General features: G+C 45.2%; 1 protein-coding gene across 1 annotated transcript in view; it reads left to right on the top strand.

Moving 5' to 3' along the window:
- LOC112242111 (voltage-dependent T-type calcium channel subunit alpha-1H) overlaps positions 1-10,648 on the top strand; it is a 105,829-nt gene extending 95,181 nt beyond the window's left edge. Inside the window, 4 exon segments of the mRNA XM_042315012.1 lie at positions 1-111; positions 5,795-6,050; positions 9,014-9,135; positions 9,414-10,648. The exon segment at positions 1-111 is cut by the window's left edge and continues 183 nt beyond it. Of these exon segments, the coding sequence (XP_042170946.1) occupies positions 1-111; positions 5,795-6,050; positions 9,014-9,135; positions 9,414-10,271 (1,347 nt within the window). The 3' untranslated portion in view covers positions 10,272-10,648.
- The last annotated feature ends 5,211 nt before the right edge of the window (positions 10,649-15,859 follow it).

Genomic DNA, 15,859 nt, shown 5'->3' with positions numbered 1-15,859 from the left:
GACGCCGAGATCGCGCTGGAGATGGAGAGAGCTAGACGTCTTAGCTCCGCCTCTAACGAGTCGGCGCTAGGCGGGGCCTACGTGGGGCCACGCCCACACTCACCTGGTCAGGTGAGACGGATCGGGGACAGGTGGTAGGAGGAGAACATTTGGTCAGACAGATCAGAGACCTGGTCAGGTGAGACGGATCGGAGACAGGTGATAGTTGGAGAACGGTAGTGAGAGTGTCGGACATCAGACACCAGGGTGCTGTTCAGTAGTGCGTACCATAGCAAAACGCTTAGCAAAGGAAAGGAAGATCAGACTCTTAGTTCGGTGAAATGAACAGAGAGGAAGAGAGGAGAAGAAGGTTACCACAAGGGGCTTAGTGATCTAGCTACAGGGTTTAGAATGGTTAGTGATCTAACTACAGGGTTTAGAATGCTTAGTGATCTAGCTACAGGGTTTAGAATGCTTAGTGATCTAGACTGCAGGGTTTAGAATGCTTAGTGATCTAACTGCAGGGTTTAGAATGCTTAGTGATCTAGCTGCAGGGTTTAGAATGCTTAGTGATCTAACTGCAGGGTTTAGAATGCTTAGTGATCTAGCAGGGTTTAGAATGCTTAGTGATCTAGCTGCAGGGTTTAGAATGCTTAGTGATCTAACTGCAGGGTTTAGAATGCTTAGTGATCTAGCTACAGGGTTTAGAATGCTTAGTGATCTAGCTACAGGGTTTAGAATGCTTAGTGATCTAACTGCAGGGTTTAGAATGCTTAGTGATCTAACTGCAGGGTTTAGAATGCTTAGTGATCTAGCTGCAGGGTTTAGAATGCTTAGTGATCTAGCTACAGGGTTTAGAATGCTTAGTGATCTAACTGCAGGGTTTAGAATGCTTAGTGATCTAACTGCAGGGTTTAGAATGCTTAGTGATCTAACTGCAGGGTTTAGAATGCTTAGTGATCTAGCTACAGGGTTTAGAATGCTTAGTGATCTAACTGCAGGGTTTAGATTGCTTAGTGATCTAGCTACAGGGTTTAGAATGCTTAGTGATCTAGCTGCAGGGTTTAGAATGCTTAGTGATCTAACTGCAGGGTTTAGAATGCTTAGTGATCTAGCTACAGGGTTTAGAATGCTTAGTGATCTAGCTGCAGGGTTTAGAATGCTTAGTGATCTAGCTACAGGGTTTAGAATGCTTAGTGATCTAACTGCAGGGTTTAGAATGCTTAGTGATCTAGCTACAGGGTTTAGAATGCTTAGTGATCTAGCTACAGGGTTTAGAATGCTTAGTGATCTAACTGCAGGGTTTAGAATGCTTAGTGATCTAGCTACAGGGTTTAGAATGCTTAGTGATCTAGCTACAGGGTTTAGAATGCTTAGTGATCTAGCTACAGGGTTTAGAATGCTTAGTGATCTAACTGCAGGGTTTAGAATGCTTAGTGATCTAGCTACAGGGTTTAGAATGCTTAGTGATCTAGCTACAGGGTTTAGAATGCTTAGTGATCTAGCTACAGGGTTTAGAATGCTTAGTGATCTAGCTACAGGGTTTAGAATGCTTAGTGATCTAGCTACAGGGTTTAGAATGCTTAGTGATCTAGCTACAGGGTTTAGAATGCTTAGTGATCTAACTGCAGGGTTTAGAATGCTTAGTGATCTAGCTACAGGATCTAACTTTAGAATGCTTAGTGATCTAGCTCAGGGTTTAGAATGCTTAGTGATCTAGCTACAGGGTTTAGAATGCTTAGTGATCTAGCTACAGGGTTTAGAATGCTTAGTGATCTAGCTGCAGGGTTTAGAATGCTTAGTGATCTAGCTACAGGGTTTAGAATGCTTAGTGATCTAGCTGCAGGGTTTAGAATGCTTAGTGATCTAGCTTAGGGTTTAGAATGCTTAGTGATCTAGCTACAGGGTTTAGAATGCTTAGTGATCTAGCTACAGGGTTTAGAATGCTTAGTGATCTAGCTACAGGGTTTAGAATGCTTAGTGATCTAGCTACAGGGTTTAGAATGCTTAGTGATCTAGCTGCAGGGTTTAGAATGCTTAGTGATCTAGCTACAGGGTTTAGAATGCTTAGTGATCTAACTGCAGGGTTTAGAATGCTTAGTGATCTAGCTACAGGGTTTAGAATGCTTAGTGATCTAGCTACAGGGTTTAGAATGCTTAGTGATCTAACTGCAGGGTTTAGAATGCTTAGTGATCTAGCTACAGGGTTTAGAATGCTTAGTGATCTAGCTACAGGGTTTAGAATGCTTAGTGATCTAGCTACAGGGTTTAGAATGCTTAGTGATCTAGCTACAGGGTTTAGAATGCTTAGTGATCTAGCTACAGGGTTTAGAATGCTTAGTGATCTAGCTACAGGGTTTAGAATGCTTAGTGATCTAGCTACAGGGTTTAGAATGCTTAGTGATCTAGCTGCAGGGTTTAGAATGCTTAGTGATCTAGCTACAGGGTTTAGAATGCTTAGTGATCTAGCTGCAGGGTTTAGAATGCTTAGTGATCTAGCTACAGGGTTTAGAATGCTTAGTGATCTAGCTGCAGGGTTTAGAATGCTTAGTGATCTAGCTACAGGGTTTAGAATGCTTAGTGATCTAGCTGCAGGGTTTAGAATGCTTAGTGATCTAGCTACAGGGTTTAGAATGCTAGTGATCTAGCTACAGGGTTTAGAATGCTTAGTGATCTAACTGCAGGGTTTAGAATGCTTAGTGATCTAGCTACAGGGTTTAGAATGCTTAGTGATCTAACTGCAGGGTTTAGAATGCTTAGTGATCTAGCTACAGGGTTTAGAATGCTTAGTGATCTAGCTACAGGGTTTAGAATGCTTAGTGATCTAGCTACAGGGTTTAGAATGCTTAGTGATCTAGCTACAGGGTTTAGAATGCTTAGTGATCTAGCTACAGGGTTTAGAATGCTTAGTGATCTAACTACAGGGTTTAGAATGCTTAGTGATCTAGCTACAGGGTTTAGAATGCTTAGTGATCTAGCTACAGGGTTTAGAATGCTTAGTGATCTAGCTACAGGGTTTAGAATGCTTAGTGATCTAGCTACAGGGTTTAGAATGCTTAGTGATCTAGCTGCAGGGTTTAGAATGCTTAGTGATCTAGCTGCAGGGTTTAGAATGCTTAGTGATCTAGCTACAGGGTTTAGAATGCTTAGTGATCTAGCTACAGGGTTTAGAATGCTTAGTGATCTAGCTACAGGGTTTAGAATGCTTAGTGATCTAGCTACAGGGTTTAGAATGCTTAGTGATCTAGCTACAGGCTACAGGGTTTAGAATGCTTAGTGATCTAGCTGCAGGGTTTAGAATGCTTAGTGATCTAGCTACAGGGTTTAGAATGCTTAGTGATCTAGCTACAGGGTTTAGAATGCTTAGTGATCTAGCTACAGGGTTTAGAATGCTTAGTGATCTAGCTACAGGGTTTAGAATGCTTAGTGATCTAACTGCAGGGTTTAGAATGCTTAGTGATCTAGCTACAGGGTTTAGAATGCTTCTAGTGATCTAGCTGATCTAGCAGGGTTTAGAATGCTTAGTGATCTAGCTACAGGGTTTAGAATGCTTAGTGATCTAGCTACAGGGTTTAGAATGCTTAGTGATCTAGCTACAGGGTTTAGAATGCTTAGTGATCTAGCTACAGGGTTTAGAATGCTTAGTGATCTAACTGCAGGGTTTAGAATGCTTAGTGATCTAGCTACAGGGTTTAGAATGCTTAGTGATCTAGCTACAGGGTTTAGAATGCTTAGTGATCTAGCTAGGGTTTAGAATGCTTAGTGATCTAGCTACAGGGTTTAGAATGCTTAGTGATCTAGCTACAGGGTTTAGAATGCTTAGTGATCTAGCTACAGGGTTTAGAATGTGATCTAAACAGTTTAGAATCTAGCTACAGGGTTTAGAATGCTTAGTGATCTAGCTACAGGGTTTAGAATGCTTAGTGATCTAGCTACAGGGTTTAGAATGCTTAGTGATCTAGCTGCAGGGTTTAGAATGCTTAGTGATCTAGCTACAGGGTTTAGAATGCTTAGTGATCTAACTACAGGGTTTAGAATGCTTAGTGATCTAGCTACAGGGTTTAGAATGCTTAGTGATCTAGCTGCAGGGTTTAGAATGCTTAGTGATCTAGCTACAGGGTTTAGAATGCTTAGTGATCTAGCTACAGGGTTTAGAATGCTTAGTGATCTAGCTGAGGGTTTAGAATGCTTAGTGATCTAGCTACAGGGTTTAGAATGCTTAGTGATCTAGCTACAGGGTTTAGAATGCTTAGTGATCTAGCTTTAGAATGCTAGTGATCAGGGTTTAGAATGCTTAGTGATCTAGCTACAGGGTTTAGAATGATCTAACTAGCAGGGTTTAGAATGCTTAGTGATCTAGCTACAGGGTTTAGAATGCTTAGTGATCTAGCTGCAGGGTTTAGAATGCTTAGTGATCTAGCTGCAGGGTTTAGAATGCTTAGTGATCTAGCTGCAGGGTTTAGAATGCTTAGTGATCTAGCTACAGGGTTTAGAATGCTTAGTGATCTAGCTGCAGGGTTTAGAATGCTTAGTGATCTAACTACAGGGTTTAGAATGCTTAGTGATCTAGCTACAGGGTTTAGAATGCTTAGTGATCTAACTACAGGGTTTAGAATGCTTAGTGATCTAGCTACAGGGTTTAGAATGCTTAGTGATCTAGCTGCAGGGTTTAGAATGCTTAGTGATCTAGCTGCAGGGTTTAGAATGCTTAGTGATCTAGCTACAGGGTTTAGAATGCTTAGTGATCTAACTGCAGGGTTTAGAATGCTTAGTGATCTAACTGCAGGGTTTAGAATGCTTAGTGATCTAGACTGCAGGGTTTAGAATGCTTAGTGATCTAGCTGCAGGGTTTAGAATAGTGATCTAACTGCAGGGTTTAGAATGCTTAGTGATCTAACTGTTTAGAATGCTTAGTGATCTAACTGCAGGGTTTAGAATGCTTAGTGATCTAGGGTTTACTAGAGACTCTAAACATGTTTAACAGACCGCTTACTGAGAGAGTAAACCACTAGAGACACTAAACATGTTAAACAACCGCTTACTGAGAGTAAAACACTAGACACTAAACAGACACAGAGAGAAGATGACAGAGACAGAGGAGGGAGACAGAGAGAGACTCTAGACAGAGGGAGAGAGACAGAGAGACAGAGAGAGAGAGAGAGGAGAGAGAGAGAGAGACAGAGAGAGAGAGAGAGAGACAGAGAAGAGAGAGAGAGAGAGAGAGAGAGAGAGAGAGAGACAGAGAGAGAGAGAGAGAGAGAGAGAGAGAGAGAGAGAGAGAGAGAGAGAGAGAGACAGAAAGAGAGACAGAGAGACAGAGAGAGAGAGAGAGAGAGAGACAGAAAGAGAGACAGAGAGACAGAGAGAGAGAGAGACCAGTGAATGTGTGCATTGTGTTCTCTCCAGTCCAGTCAGTGTGCTGATGCAGTATAGATGGTCTGTAGTCTGTAGGGACTGAACCGATGGCTGTATTAGTGTTGTGTTGCTAGTGCAGCACTTTTACCATCTCTCCAGTGGACTGGATTCTTTTAATAAATTCCCTGGTTAAACCTAAATCCTGGTTGGAGGAATCCCGGAATCAGGAGGGAATTCAGCAAGAGAACTGGAATCTTTCAACCAGGATTTCCGGAAAACCAGAGAATTTGTTGAAAGTTCCCGTAATTTTGCAACCCTAAACTGGACGAACACACAACACACACACACACACACACACACACACACACACACACACACACACACACACACACACACACACACACACACACACACACACACACACCCATCCTAACGTAGCTGGTCTGGTCTCCCTCTACAGGAGGAGGAGGGTCAGTGCAGCCAGGAGGAGGAGCTCCTGTCCCCAAGGAAGATGTCCGTATCCAGGATGCATTCTCTCCCTAACGACAGCTACATGTTCCCTTCTGTACGATCTGCCAGCGCCCCCTACCCTCTACAGGAACACAGCAGCCCCCTGCACCAAGCCTCAGGTACACAGCAGCCCCCTGCCCTCTACAGGAACACAGCAGCCCCCTACCCTCTACAGGAACACAGCAGCCCCCTGCACCAAGCCTCAGGTACACACACTCTTATTTAGGGTTACAAAGGGGAGGGTGTATTACCGGCAACTTCTAATGTTCAATGAGGTTCTAAGACTAACTAGAGTGTTCTATAATCTATAGTGAGGTTCTAAGACTAACTAGAGTGTTCTATGATCTACAGTGAGGTTCTAAGACTAACTAGAGTGTTCTAAGACTAACTAGAGTGTTCTATAATCTATAGTGAGGTTCTAAGACTAACTAGAGTGTTCTATGATCTACAGTGATGTTCTAAGACTAACTAGAGTGTTCTATAATCTACAGTGAGGTTCTAAGACTAGAGTGTTCTATAATCTACAGTGAGGTTCTAAGACTAACTAGAGTGTTCTATAATCTACAGTGAGGTTCTAAGACTAACTAGAGTGTTCTATGTTCTATAGTGAGGTTCTAAGACTAACTAGAGTGTTCTAAGACTAACTAGAGTGTTCTATAATCTACAGTGATGTTCTAAGACTAACTAGAGTGTTCTATAATCTACAGTGAGGTTCTAAGACTAGAGTGTTCTATAATCTACAGTGAGGTTCTAAGACTAACTAGAGTGTTCTATAATCTACAGTGAGGTTCTAAGACTAACTAGAGTGTTCTATGTTCTATAGTGAGGTTCTAAGACTAACTAGAGTGTTCTATAATCTACAGTGAGGTTCTAAGACTAACTAGAGTGTTCTATGATCTACAGTGAGGTTCTAAGACTAACTAGAGTGTTCTATGATCTACAGTGAGGTTCTAAGACTAACTAGAGTGTTCTAAGACTAACTAGAGTGTTCTATAATCTACAGTGATGTTCTAAGACTAACTAGAGTGTTCTATAATCTACAGTGAGGTTCTAAGACTAGAGTGTTCTATAATCTACAGTGAGGTTCTAAGACTAACTAGAGTGTTCTATAATCTACAGTGAGGTTCTAAGACTAACTAGAGTGTTCTATGTTCTACAGTGAGGTTCTAAGACTAACTAGAGTGTTCTATAATCTACAGTGAGGTTCTAAGACTAACTAGAGTGTTCTATGATCTACAGTGAGGTTCTAAGACTAACTAGAGTGTTCTATGATCTACAGTGAGGTTCTAAGACTAACTAGAGTGTTCTATGATCTACAGTGAGGTTCTAAGACTAACTAGAGTGTTCTATAATCTACAGTGAGGTTCTAAGACTAACTAGAGTGTTCTATGATCTACAGTGAGGTTCTAAGACTAACTAGAGTGTTCTATGATCTACAGTGAGGTTCTAAGACTAACTAGAGTGTTCTATGATCTACAGTGAGGTTAACTAGAGGGATCCTGAGTCATTAGCCATTGATCCTGACTCTCAGTTCCATTACACATAAGAGTCATTAGCCATTGATCCTGACTCAGTTCCATTACACATAAGAGTCATTAGCCATTGATCCTGACTCAGTTCCATTATATTACACATAAGAGTCATTAGCCATTGATCCTGACTCTGTTCCATTACACATAAGAGTAATTAGCCATTGATCCTGACTCTCAGTTCCATTACACATAAGAGTCATTAGCCATTGATCCTGACTCTCAGTTCCATTACACATAAGAGTCATTAGCCATTGATCCTGACTCTCAGTTCCATTACACATAAGAGTCATTAGCCACTCTCGAGTCATTAGCCATTGATCCTGACTCTCAGTTCCATTACACATAAGAGTCATTAGCCATTGATCCTGACTCTCAGTTCCATTACACATAAGAGTCATTAGCCATTGATCCTGACTCTGTTCCATTACACATAAGAGTCATTAGCCATTGATCCTGACTCTCAGTTCCATTACACATAAGAGTCATTAACCATTGACCCTGACTCTCAGTTCCATTACACATAAGAGTCAAAAACCCTAGAGTTTTTTTGTTCTGTAACAGAGGAAGGGGGAGGGGTAGAGGAGGGGGGAGGGGCAGAGGGAGGGGCAGAGGGAGGGGCAGAGGGAGGGACAGGTAGCCTACAAACACACTGTCAAAGATTTCCAGCTGGAAGGCGGACAGAGTGAGGGCTTTGCGTAGGCGCTTTCTTTGCATTTTTTTTGTGGGACTGGAAATGCCCGGAACGTTATTAACCGGTTCCCACAAAATAACGGTTCTGTTCTGTTATTTTGTTCCTGGTTATGGTTCTGTTCCTGGAAAAAATATTGTTATTTTCTGGTTTTCGGGTTTTGTTCCCCTCAACCGGTTCCAACCCCTGGATGCTAGTAGCATGTTAGCCCCCTGGATGCTAGTAGCATGTTAGCCCCCTGGATGCTAGTAGCATGTTAGCTCCCTGGATGCTAGTAGCATGTTAGCCCCCTGGATGCTAGTAGCATGTTAGCCCCCTGGATGCTAGTAGCATGTTAGGCCCCCTGGATGCTAGTAGCATGTTAGCCCTCTGGATGCTAGTAGCATGTTAGCCCCCTGGATGCTAGTAGCATGTTAGCCCCTGGATGCTAGTAGCATGTTAGCCCCCTGGATGCTAGTAGCATGTTAGCCCCATGGATGCTAGTAGCATGTTAGCCCCTGGATGCTAGTAGCATGTTAGCCCCCTGGATGCTAGTATCATGTTAGCCCCCTGGATGCTAGTAGCATGTTAGCCCCCTGGATGCTAGTATCATGTTAGCCCCCTGGATGCTAGTAGCATGTTAGCCCCTGGATGCTAGTAGCATGTTAGCCCCCTGGATGCTAGTAGCATGTTAGCCCCCTGGATGCTAGTATCATGTTAGGCCCCTGGATGCTAGTAGCATGTTAGCCCTCTGGATGCTAGTAGCATGTTAGCCCCCTGGATGCTAGTAGCGTGTTAGCCCCAGAGACAGTCATGCTAGAGATACAAACACTGACCCAATGAGTCCTGTTGACTGACTGTAACAGCCTGCAGGTTTTGTACCTCAGGGTGAATAGTCTCGCTGAGTTCACATCCCAACGCCAGTCTAAGTTTTAGTGTTGGTGTCTGTCCCTGTTCGTTTTCTCCTCAGGCTCTGTGACATCGGTGCACTCCCAGCCATGCGAAGACCAGGCTGTACTGCCCGGCCTCTCTCACCCTGTTCCCCCTCACATCGCCCCGCCAAGGCCCTCGCCCAGGGGGCTGCGTAGACAGGTGAGTACACACACACACACACACCATGCTTAGTCTTCCACCACAAAACTTTGGCAAATATTTGTCTCATTTGACATGGAAAGGCACACACACACTGTGACCCTAACATTCCCCATTGTGTCCTCTCTGTGTTCCAGGTGTCTGTGTCCCTAACATTCCCCATTGTGTCCTCTCTGTGTTCCAGGTGTCTGTGACCCTAACATTCCCCATTGTGTCCTCTCTGTGTTCCAGGTGTCTGTGACCCTAACATTCCCTATTGTGTCCTCTCTGTGTTCCAGGTGGCTGTGAAGGTGGACTCGGTGGAGGTTCAGAGTGTTGCCTCAGTAGACAGGCAGGACCCCCTCTCAACCCTCCGCCTGCTCTCCCCCTCCCGCCCCCTCTCTCCCCCCTTCCTCTTGGATCCCGCCGACGAGGAGGTGTGGCACATCACCAGCTCAGCGCGCCATTGGTGGGACAGACATGGAAGTGGGCGGTGTCACTCCCTCTCCCCCTACGCCTCCCCCGACTCCCCACCCTCCCTGAGGAGCCGAGGGAGTGCGCTCAGCCTGCTGGGGGCGGGGCTAAAAGCTCACGACCCGAGGAAGGGCTTCAGCGTAGACACCCAGGGCTTCCTGGATAAACCCCGTTGTCCTGACGACCAGCGACGACACTCCATCGAGATCTGCCCGTCCCCTCCAGAGGACCCACTGCTAGGGGAGGTGGACGGGGAAGAGAGGAGGCCCAGGGGTCAGGGGTCAGAGGTTAGAGGTCACAGGAAGAAGAGGATGAGCCCACCCTGCATCTCCATCCACCCCCCGTGTGACCCAGCAGGCCGCGCCCCCTCGGAGCCGCAGGCAGACTGCAACCCGCTGCTGAGACGCAGGACCCCCTCCTACGACGTCGCCGACTCACACACTCCCACACACAGGCTGACGCCGACACACTCACCGGTACGCACACTCACGCCTACACACACGCCAACACTAACGCCGACACATCACCACACACTCGTACAGACTCTCCCTCACGCAGTAACACACACCCAGACACACACACACACACACACCGCCTGCCCCATGCACACACTCTTATCCGTACACATACTCTACCTCATTCACACACACACACTCCGTCCCCCACACACACCCTGTCCCTGAACTCCAACACGAGACCTTCCTCTCTCTACAGTGACTACAAGCCCCTCCCACAGTTCACCTTCGACCAACCGGAGCACAGATACACGTGGCATGTCCGCTGGCCTATCGAGCAATGAACCAGCCACAAGTCCCTCGCACTTTAACAGCAGGGCGGGGTTTAGCTCGATGAACAGGAGAACTGCCCAATGAGAGACAGAGCCTGGTACTGTAGTAGGAGAGGGATTCGTCAGAAAGACTAAACCCCATCCAGAGGGTGTGGCCTGATCTGGACAGAGACGGGTTGGATGGAGAGAGCGAGAGGGAGGGAGAGAAGAGGAGAGGGAGAGAGGGGGGAGAGTGAGAGGGAGAGAGAGAGAGACGGAGAGAGAGAGAGACGGAGAGAGGGAGACAGAGAGAGAGAGAGATGGCGAGAGGGAGACAGAGAGAGAGAGAGAGAGAGGGAGAGAGAGAGGAGGGAGGGAGGGGAGAGAGAGAGAGGGAGAGAGATAGAGGAGGGAGGGAGGGAGAGAGACGGAGAGAGGGAGAGAGAGAGAGAGAGAAGGGGGAGAGATAGAGGGAGGGAGGGAGGGGAGAGAGAGAGGGAGAGAGGTAGTGAGGTTGTACCTCAGTGTTATTTAGTTTCAGGGCTAGGACTAAAGCCACATAAATCTGTAGCCAAAGTATTTCTGACACTCCTCACACCAGCCAGCCAGCCAATCAGGAACAAACATTTATGACACTCTGCCCTCACGTGAGCCAATCAGGAACCAGCGCCTGGCTGACCTCTGGCCCTTACAGGAAGTGAGATGGGAGATTGACGGTGCTCCTTCAAATCCTCTACAGGAGCTCTACTTCCTGTTTCCTGTCCTGGTCCATGATCACATTGATCTCTCAGACAGAAAGACAGAAGAGGACAGCAGTCCTGGACACGTGTGTTGTGTGCTGTGTGTATTTGATCCCATATGCATCCGTCTGTTCAGATGCTCTCTGTCATGGATGTTGATAGACATGTCTTCATCTGCAGACAGACAGACAGACAGAGACAGACAGACAGACAGACAGACAGACAGACAGACAGACAGACAGACAGACAGACAGACAGACAGACAGACAGTAAGGGAGGCTGTTTACCAGACAGACAGACAGACAGACAGACAGACAGACAGACAGACAGACAGACAGACAGACAGACAGACAGACAGACAGACAGACAGACAGACAGACAGTAGGGAGGCTGTTTACAGACAGACAGACAGAGGCAGACAGACAGAGACAGACAGACAGACACAGACAGACAGACAGACAGACAGACAGACAGACAGACAGACAGACAGACAGACAGACAGACAGACAGACAGACAGACAGACAGCAGAGCGGTGTGTTTCTGTTGATCTCCTGTCGTTGTATATACAGAAAGTATTTTATTACCGTGATGATGAAATAACTCTATGCATTAATCCACCACATTTTCTTCTAGAGATCTATAATGTTTGTTTTGTTCCGTCATCCTCCTGTCTATAATGTTTGTTTTGTTCCGTCATCCTCCTGTCTATAATGTTTGTTTTGTTCCGTCATCCTCCTGTCTATAATGTTTGTTTTGTTCCGTCATCCTCCTGTCTATAATGTTTGTTTTGTTCCGTCATCCTCCTGTCTATAATGTTTGTTTTGTTCCGTCATCCTCCTGTCTATAATGTTTGTTTTGTTCCGTTCCTCCTGTCTATAATGTTTGTTTTGTTCGTCATCCTCCTGTCTATAATGTTTGTTTTGTTCCGTCATCCTCCTGTCTATAATGGTTGTTTTGTTCCGTCATCCTCCTGTCTATAATGTTTGTTTTGTTCCGTCATCCTCCTGTCTATAATGTTTGTTTTGTTCCGTCATCCTCCTGTCATAATGGTTGTTTTGTTCCTCCTGTCTATAATGTTTGTTTTGTTCCGTCATAATGGTTGTTTTTGTTCCTCCCTGTCTATAATGTTTGTTTTGTTCCGTCATCCTCCTGTCTATAATGGTTGTTTTGTTCCGTCATCCTCCTGTCTATAATGTTTGTTTTGTTCCGTCATCCTCCTGTCTATAATGTTTGTTTTGTTCCGTCATCCTCCTGTCTATAATGTTTGTTTTGTTCCGTCATCCTCCTGTCTATAATGTTTGTTTTGTTCCGTCATCCTCCTGTGAATGGATGTTTTTATAAAGTAGAAGAGGAGGCCTCACCTGAACACTGTTCTCTGTTATCTAAACAAGTTCACTTTACTCAAACAGTAACCAAGGAGATCAGTTCGGAATCTGGGACTCGTGTTTTTTATGAGTTAACGGAACTTAAACCAAGTCAATTCCTGTTACTTCATTATTTATTTTTTTCAAGTTATATTTGAGTCAAATGTTTAAGCTTTGACTGTGTCTGATGCTCTCTGCCGGGGGATGAGATTAGGTCTATTTCTAGGATGAGGAGAGGAGGAGAGGAGAGGAGAGGAGAGGAGAGAGAGGATGAGATGTGTTAGTGTAGATATCTACAGACAACCAAACGAATCCACCTGTAGTCAAAGTGCAGTAATGTCTGTTCCTAACGGTCCCTTTACAACGTGACTCATGTTGTTCCTAGTTACAGTAACCATCCCTTTACTGACGGGTGTCTCCTATCCACAGAGTCTACCAGTCAGCCCTGTCTGAGGGTTGGGTAGATACAACACATCTAGGTGTATCTGTAGTCCACCTGTTTTACATACAGTATATATATTTAACCTGCTACACACAGGGCTGTGACGGTATCATGCATCTCTCTCCAGCAGCCTAACGCCGTACTCAGGTCATATCAACTTGTAGAGATGGAACCCCAAACACCAACCACACCTCACTATCACCTTACCCGATACTAATGTTAACCCCTGACCCCTGTATCCCTAACCCCTGTATCCCTAACCCCTGACCCCTGTATCCCTAACCCCTGATCCCTGTATCCCTGACCCCTATAACCCTAACCCCTGACCCCTGTATCCCTAACCCCTGACCCCTGTATCCCTAACCCCTGACCCCTGTATCCCTAACCCCTGATCTCTGTAGCCCTGACCCCTGTAGCCCTAGCCCAGTCAGTCTCTATATAGTAGGAGACCATATCAGACTGGTAGATCCCAGTCAGTCTCTATATAGTAGGAGACCATATCAGACTGGTGGATCCCAGTCAGTCTCTATATAGTAGGAGATCATATCAGACTAGTAGATGCCAGCCAGTCTCTATATAGTAGATCCCAGCCAGTCTCTACATAGTAGATCAGAGTCAGTCTCTATATAGTAGGAGATCATATCAGCCTGGTAGATCGCAGTCAGTCTCTATATAGTAGATCCCAGTCAGTCTCTATATAGTGCATCCCAGTCAGTCTCTATATAGTGGATCCCAGTCAGTCTCTATATAGTAGATCCCAGTCAGTCTCTATATAGTGGATCCCAGTCAGTCTCTATATAGTAGGAGACCATATCAGACTGGTAGATCACAGTCAGTCGCTATATAGTAATAGACCATATCAGACTGAGGGATCCCAGTCAGTCTCTATATAGTAGATCCCAGCCAGTCTCTATACAGTAGATCCCAGCCAGTCTCTATATAGTAGATCCCATCCAGTCTCTATATAGTAGGAGACCATATCAGACTGGTAGATCCCAGTCAGTCTCTATATAGTGGATCCCAGTCAGTCTCTATATAGTAGATTCCAGTCAGTCTCTATATAGTAGGAGACCAGTCAGTCTCTATATAGTAGGAGACCATATCAGACTGGTGGATCCCAGTCAGTCTCTATATAGTAATAGACCATATCAGACTGGTAGATCCTAGTCAGTCTCTATATAGTAGGAGACCATATCAGACTGGTAGATCCCAGTCAGTCTCTATATAGTAGGAGACCATATCAGACTGGTAGATCCCAGTCAGTCTCTATATAGTAGATCCCAGTCAGTCTCTATATAGTAGGAGATCATATCAGACTGGTAGATCCCAGCCAGTCTCTATATAGTAGATCCCAGTCAGTCTCTATATAGTAGATCCCAGTCAGTCTCTATATAGTAGATCCCAGTCAGTCTCTATATAGTAATAGACCATATCAGACTGGTAGATCCCAGTCTGTCTCTATATAGTAGATCCCAGCCAGTCTCTATATAGTAGGAGACCAGTCAGTCTCTATATAGGAGGAGACCAGTCAGTCTCTTTATAGTAGGAGACCATATCAGACTGGTGGATCCCAGTCAGTCTCTATATTGTAGGAGACTAGAGATCAGAGTCAACCCCGCCCTCCGTCTCTAACCCCCGCCCTCCATCTCTAACCCCGCCCTCCATCTCTAACCCTGCCCTCCATCTCTAATCCTGCCCTCCATCTCTAACCCCGCCCTCCGTCTCTAACCCCGCCCTCCATCTCTAAACCCGCCCTCCGTCTCTAAACCCGCCCTCCATCTCTAAACCCCGCCCTCCATCTCTAACCCCGCCCTCCATCTCTAAACCCGCCCTCCATCTCTAACCCCGTCCCATCTCTAACCCCTCCATCTCTAACCCTGCCCTCCATCTCTAACCCCGCCCTCCATCTCTAACCCCACCCTCCATCTCTAAACCCCGCCCTCCATCTCTAACCCCGCCCTCCATCTCTAAACCCTCCATCTCTAACCCCGCCCTCCATCTCTAACCCCGCCCTCTGTCTCTAAACCCGCCCTCTATCTCTAACCCTGCCCTCTGTCTCTAACCCCGCCCTCCATCTCTAAACCCCGCCCACCCCTGTACCATGTCACCCTTACTGGGTCACCAGCAGTATGCATGTACATGATGATCATATATCAAGACAATAGATCCGTAAACATGTTATTTATCAGTAGGGAGGAGCTTCCTGTTTCTCCTTCTATTCTACCCTGTTCGATCTCACTGCGGGGAACAGAAGAGACTTTTGATTGGATGATGAGACAACGTTTGTTTACTAGGAAGTAAAAGCCTGGCGTCAGTCTGACTGACCCCCCCCCATGTCAACTAGTTTGACCCCTGAACTTTAGAGTCAGAGTTGTCTCCAGCTATAGAATCTCCTGTCATATTTATAATTGATCTAGAGGTGTTTTTATTTATTAACATAGTAGTCAATACAATTTGATAGAAAATCATTATAATAAAGACTTTAACAGATGAAGAGTTTGACAGATGGATTTGAATCCTCAGATTTATTTATTTTTATGAGGAATTGTTTTGGACTATTTGCATGTTGCTGAGGAGAAGAACAAAAGATATTAAAAAAAAAAAAAGATATCCGGATGTTGTTTTTTTTACATTCTTTTGATAAATGAAAATGTCCAGATGTTTCCGATGTTTGTAGACTGCCTATCTAAATGTACTGGGCTCAGTTTGATCGGTAACGGGGCTGTAATACTGATTTAAACATGATTTATTATTGTCCAATGCAAGATGTGCTGGGTGTGGTTTTAGTGTGTATCTACTGAGACCGTTGGTTGGATACCGGCCAAGCTGTCACAGAGAGGGAACCATGGAAACAGGTTGTGGGTGTTGTTTATCTCAGAACCCCAGAAGTCAGATGTTGAGCGCTTCCCCACCTGATCAGTCCACTAGTTACCCTACAAGTTATTTCCATAGAATCTG

Source organism: Oncorhynchus tshawytscha, unplaced genomic scaffold, assembly GCF_018296145.1.
Source record: "Oncorhynchus tshawytscha isolate Ot180627B unplaced genomic scaffold, Otsh_v2.0 Un_contig_1726_pilon_pilon, whole genome shotgun sequence".
Classification (NCBI taxonomy): Eukaryota; Metazoa; Chordata; class Actinopteri; order Salmoniformes; family Salmonidae; genus Oncorhynchus; species Oncorhynchus tshawytscha.
The sequence above is the reverse complement of the archived record's forward strand: the minus strand, read 5'-3'. Positions and strand labels throughout refer to the sequence as shown.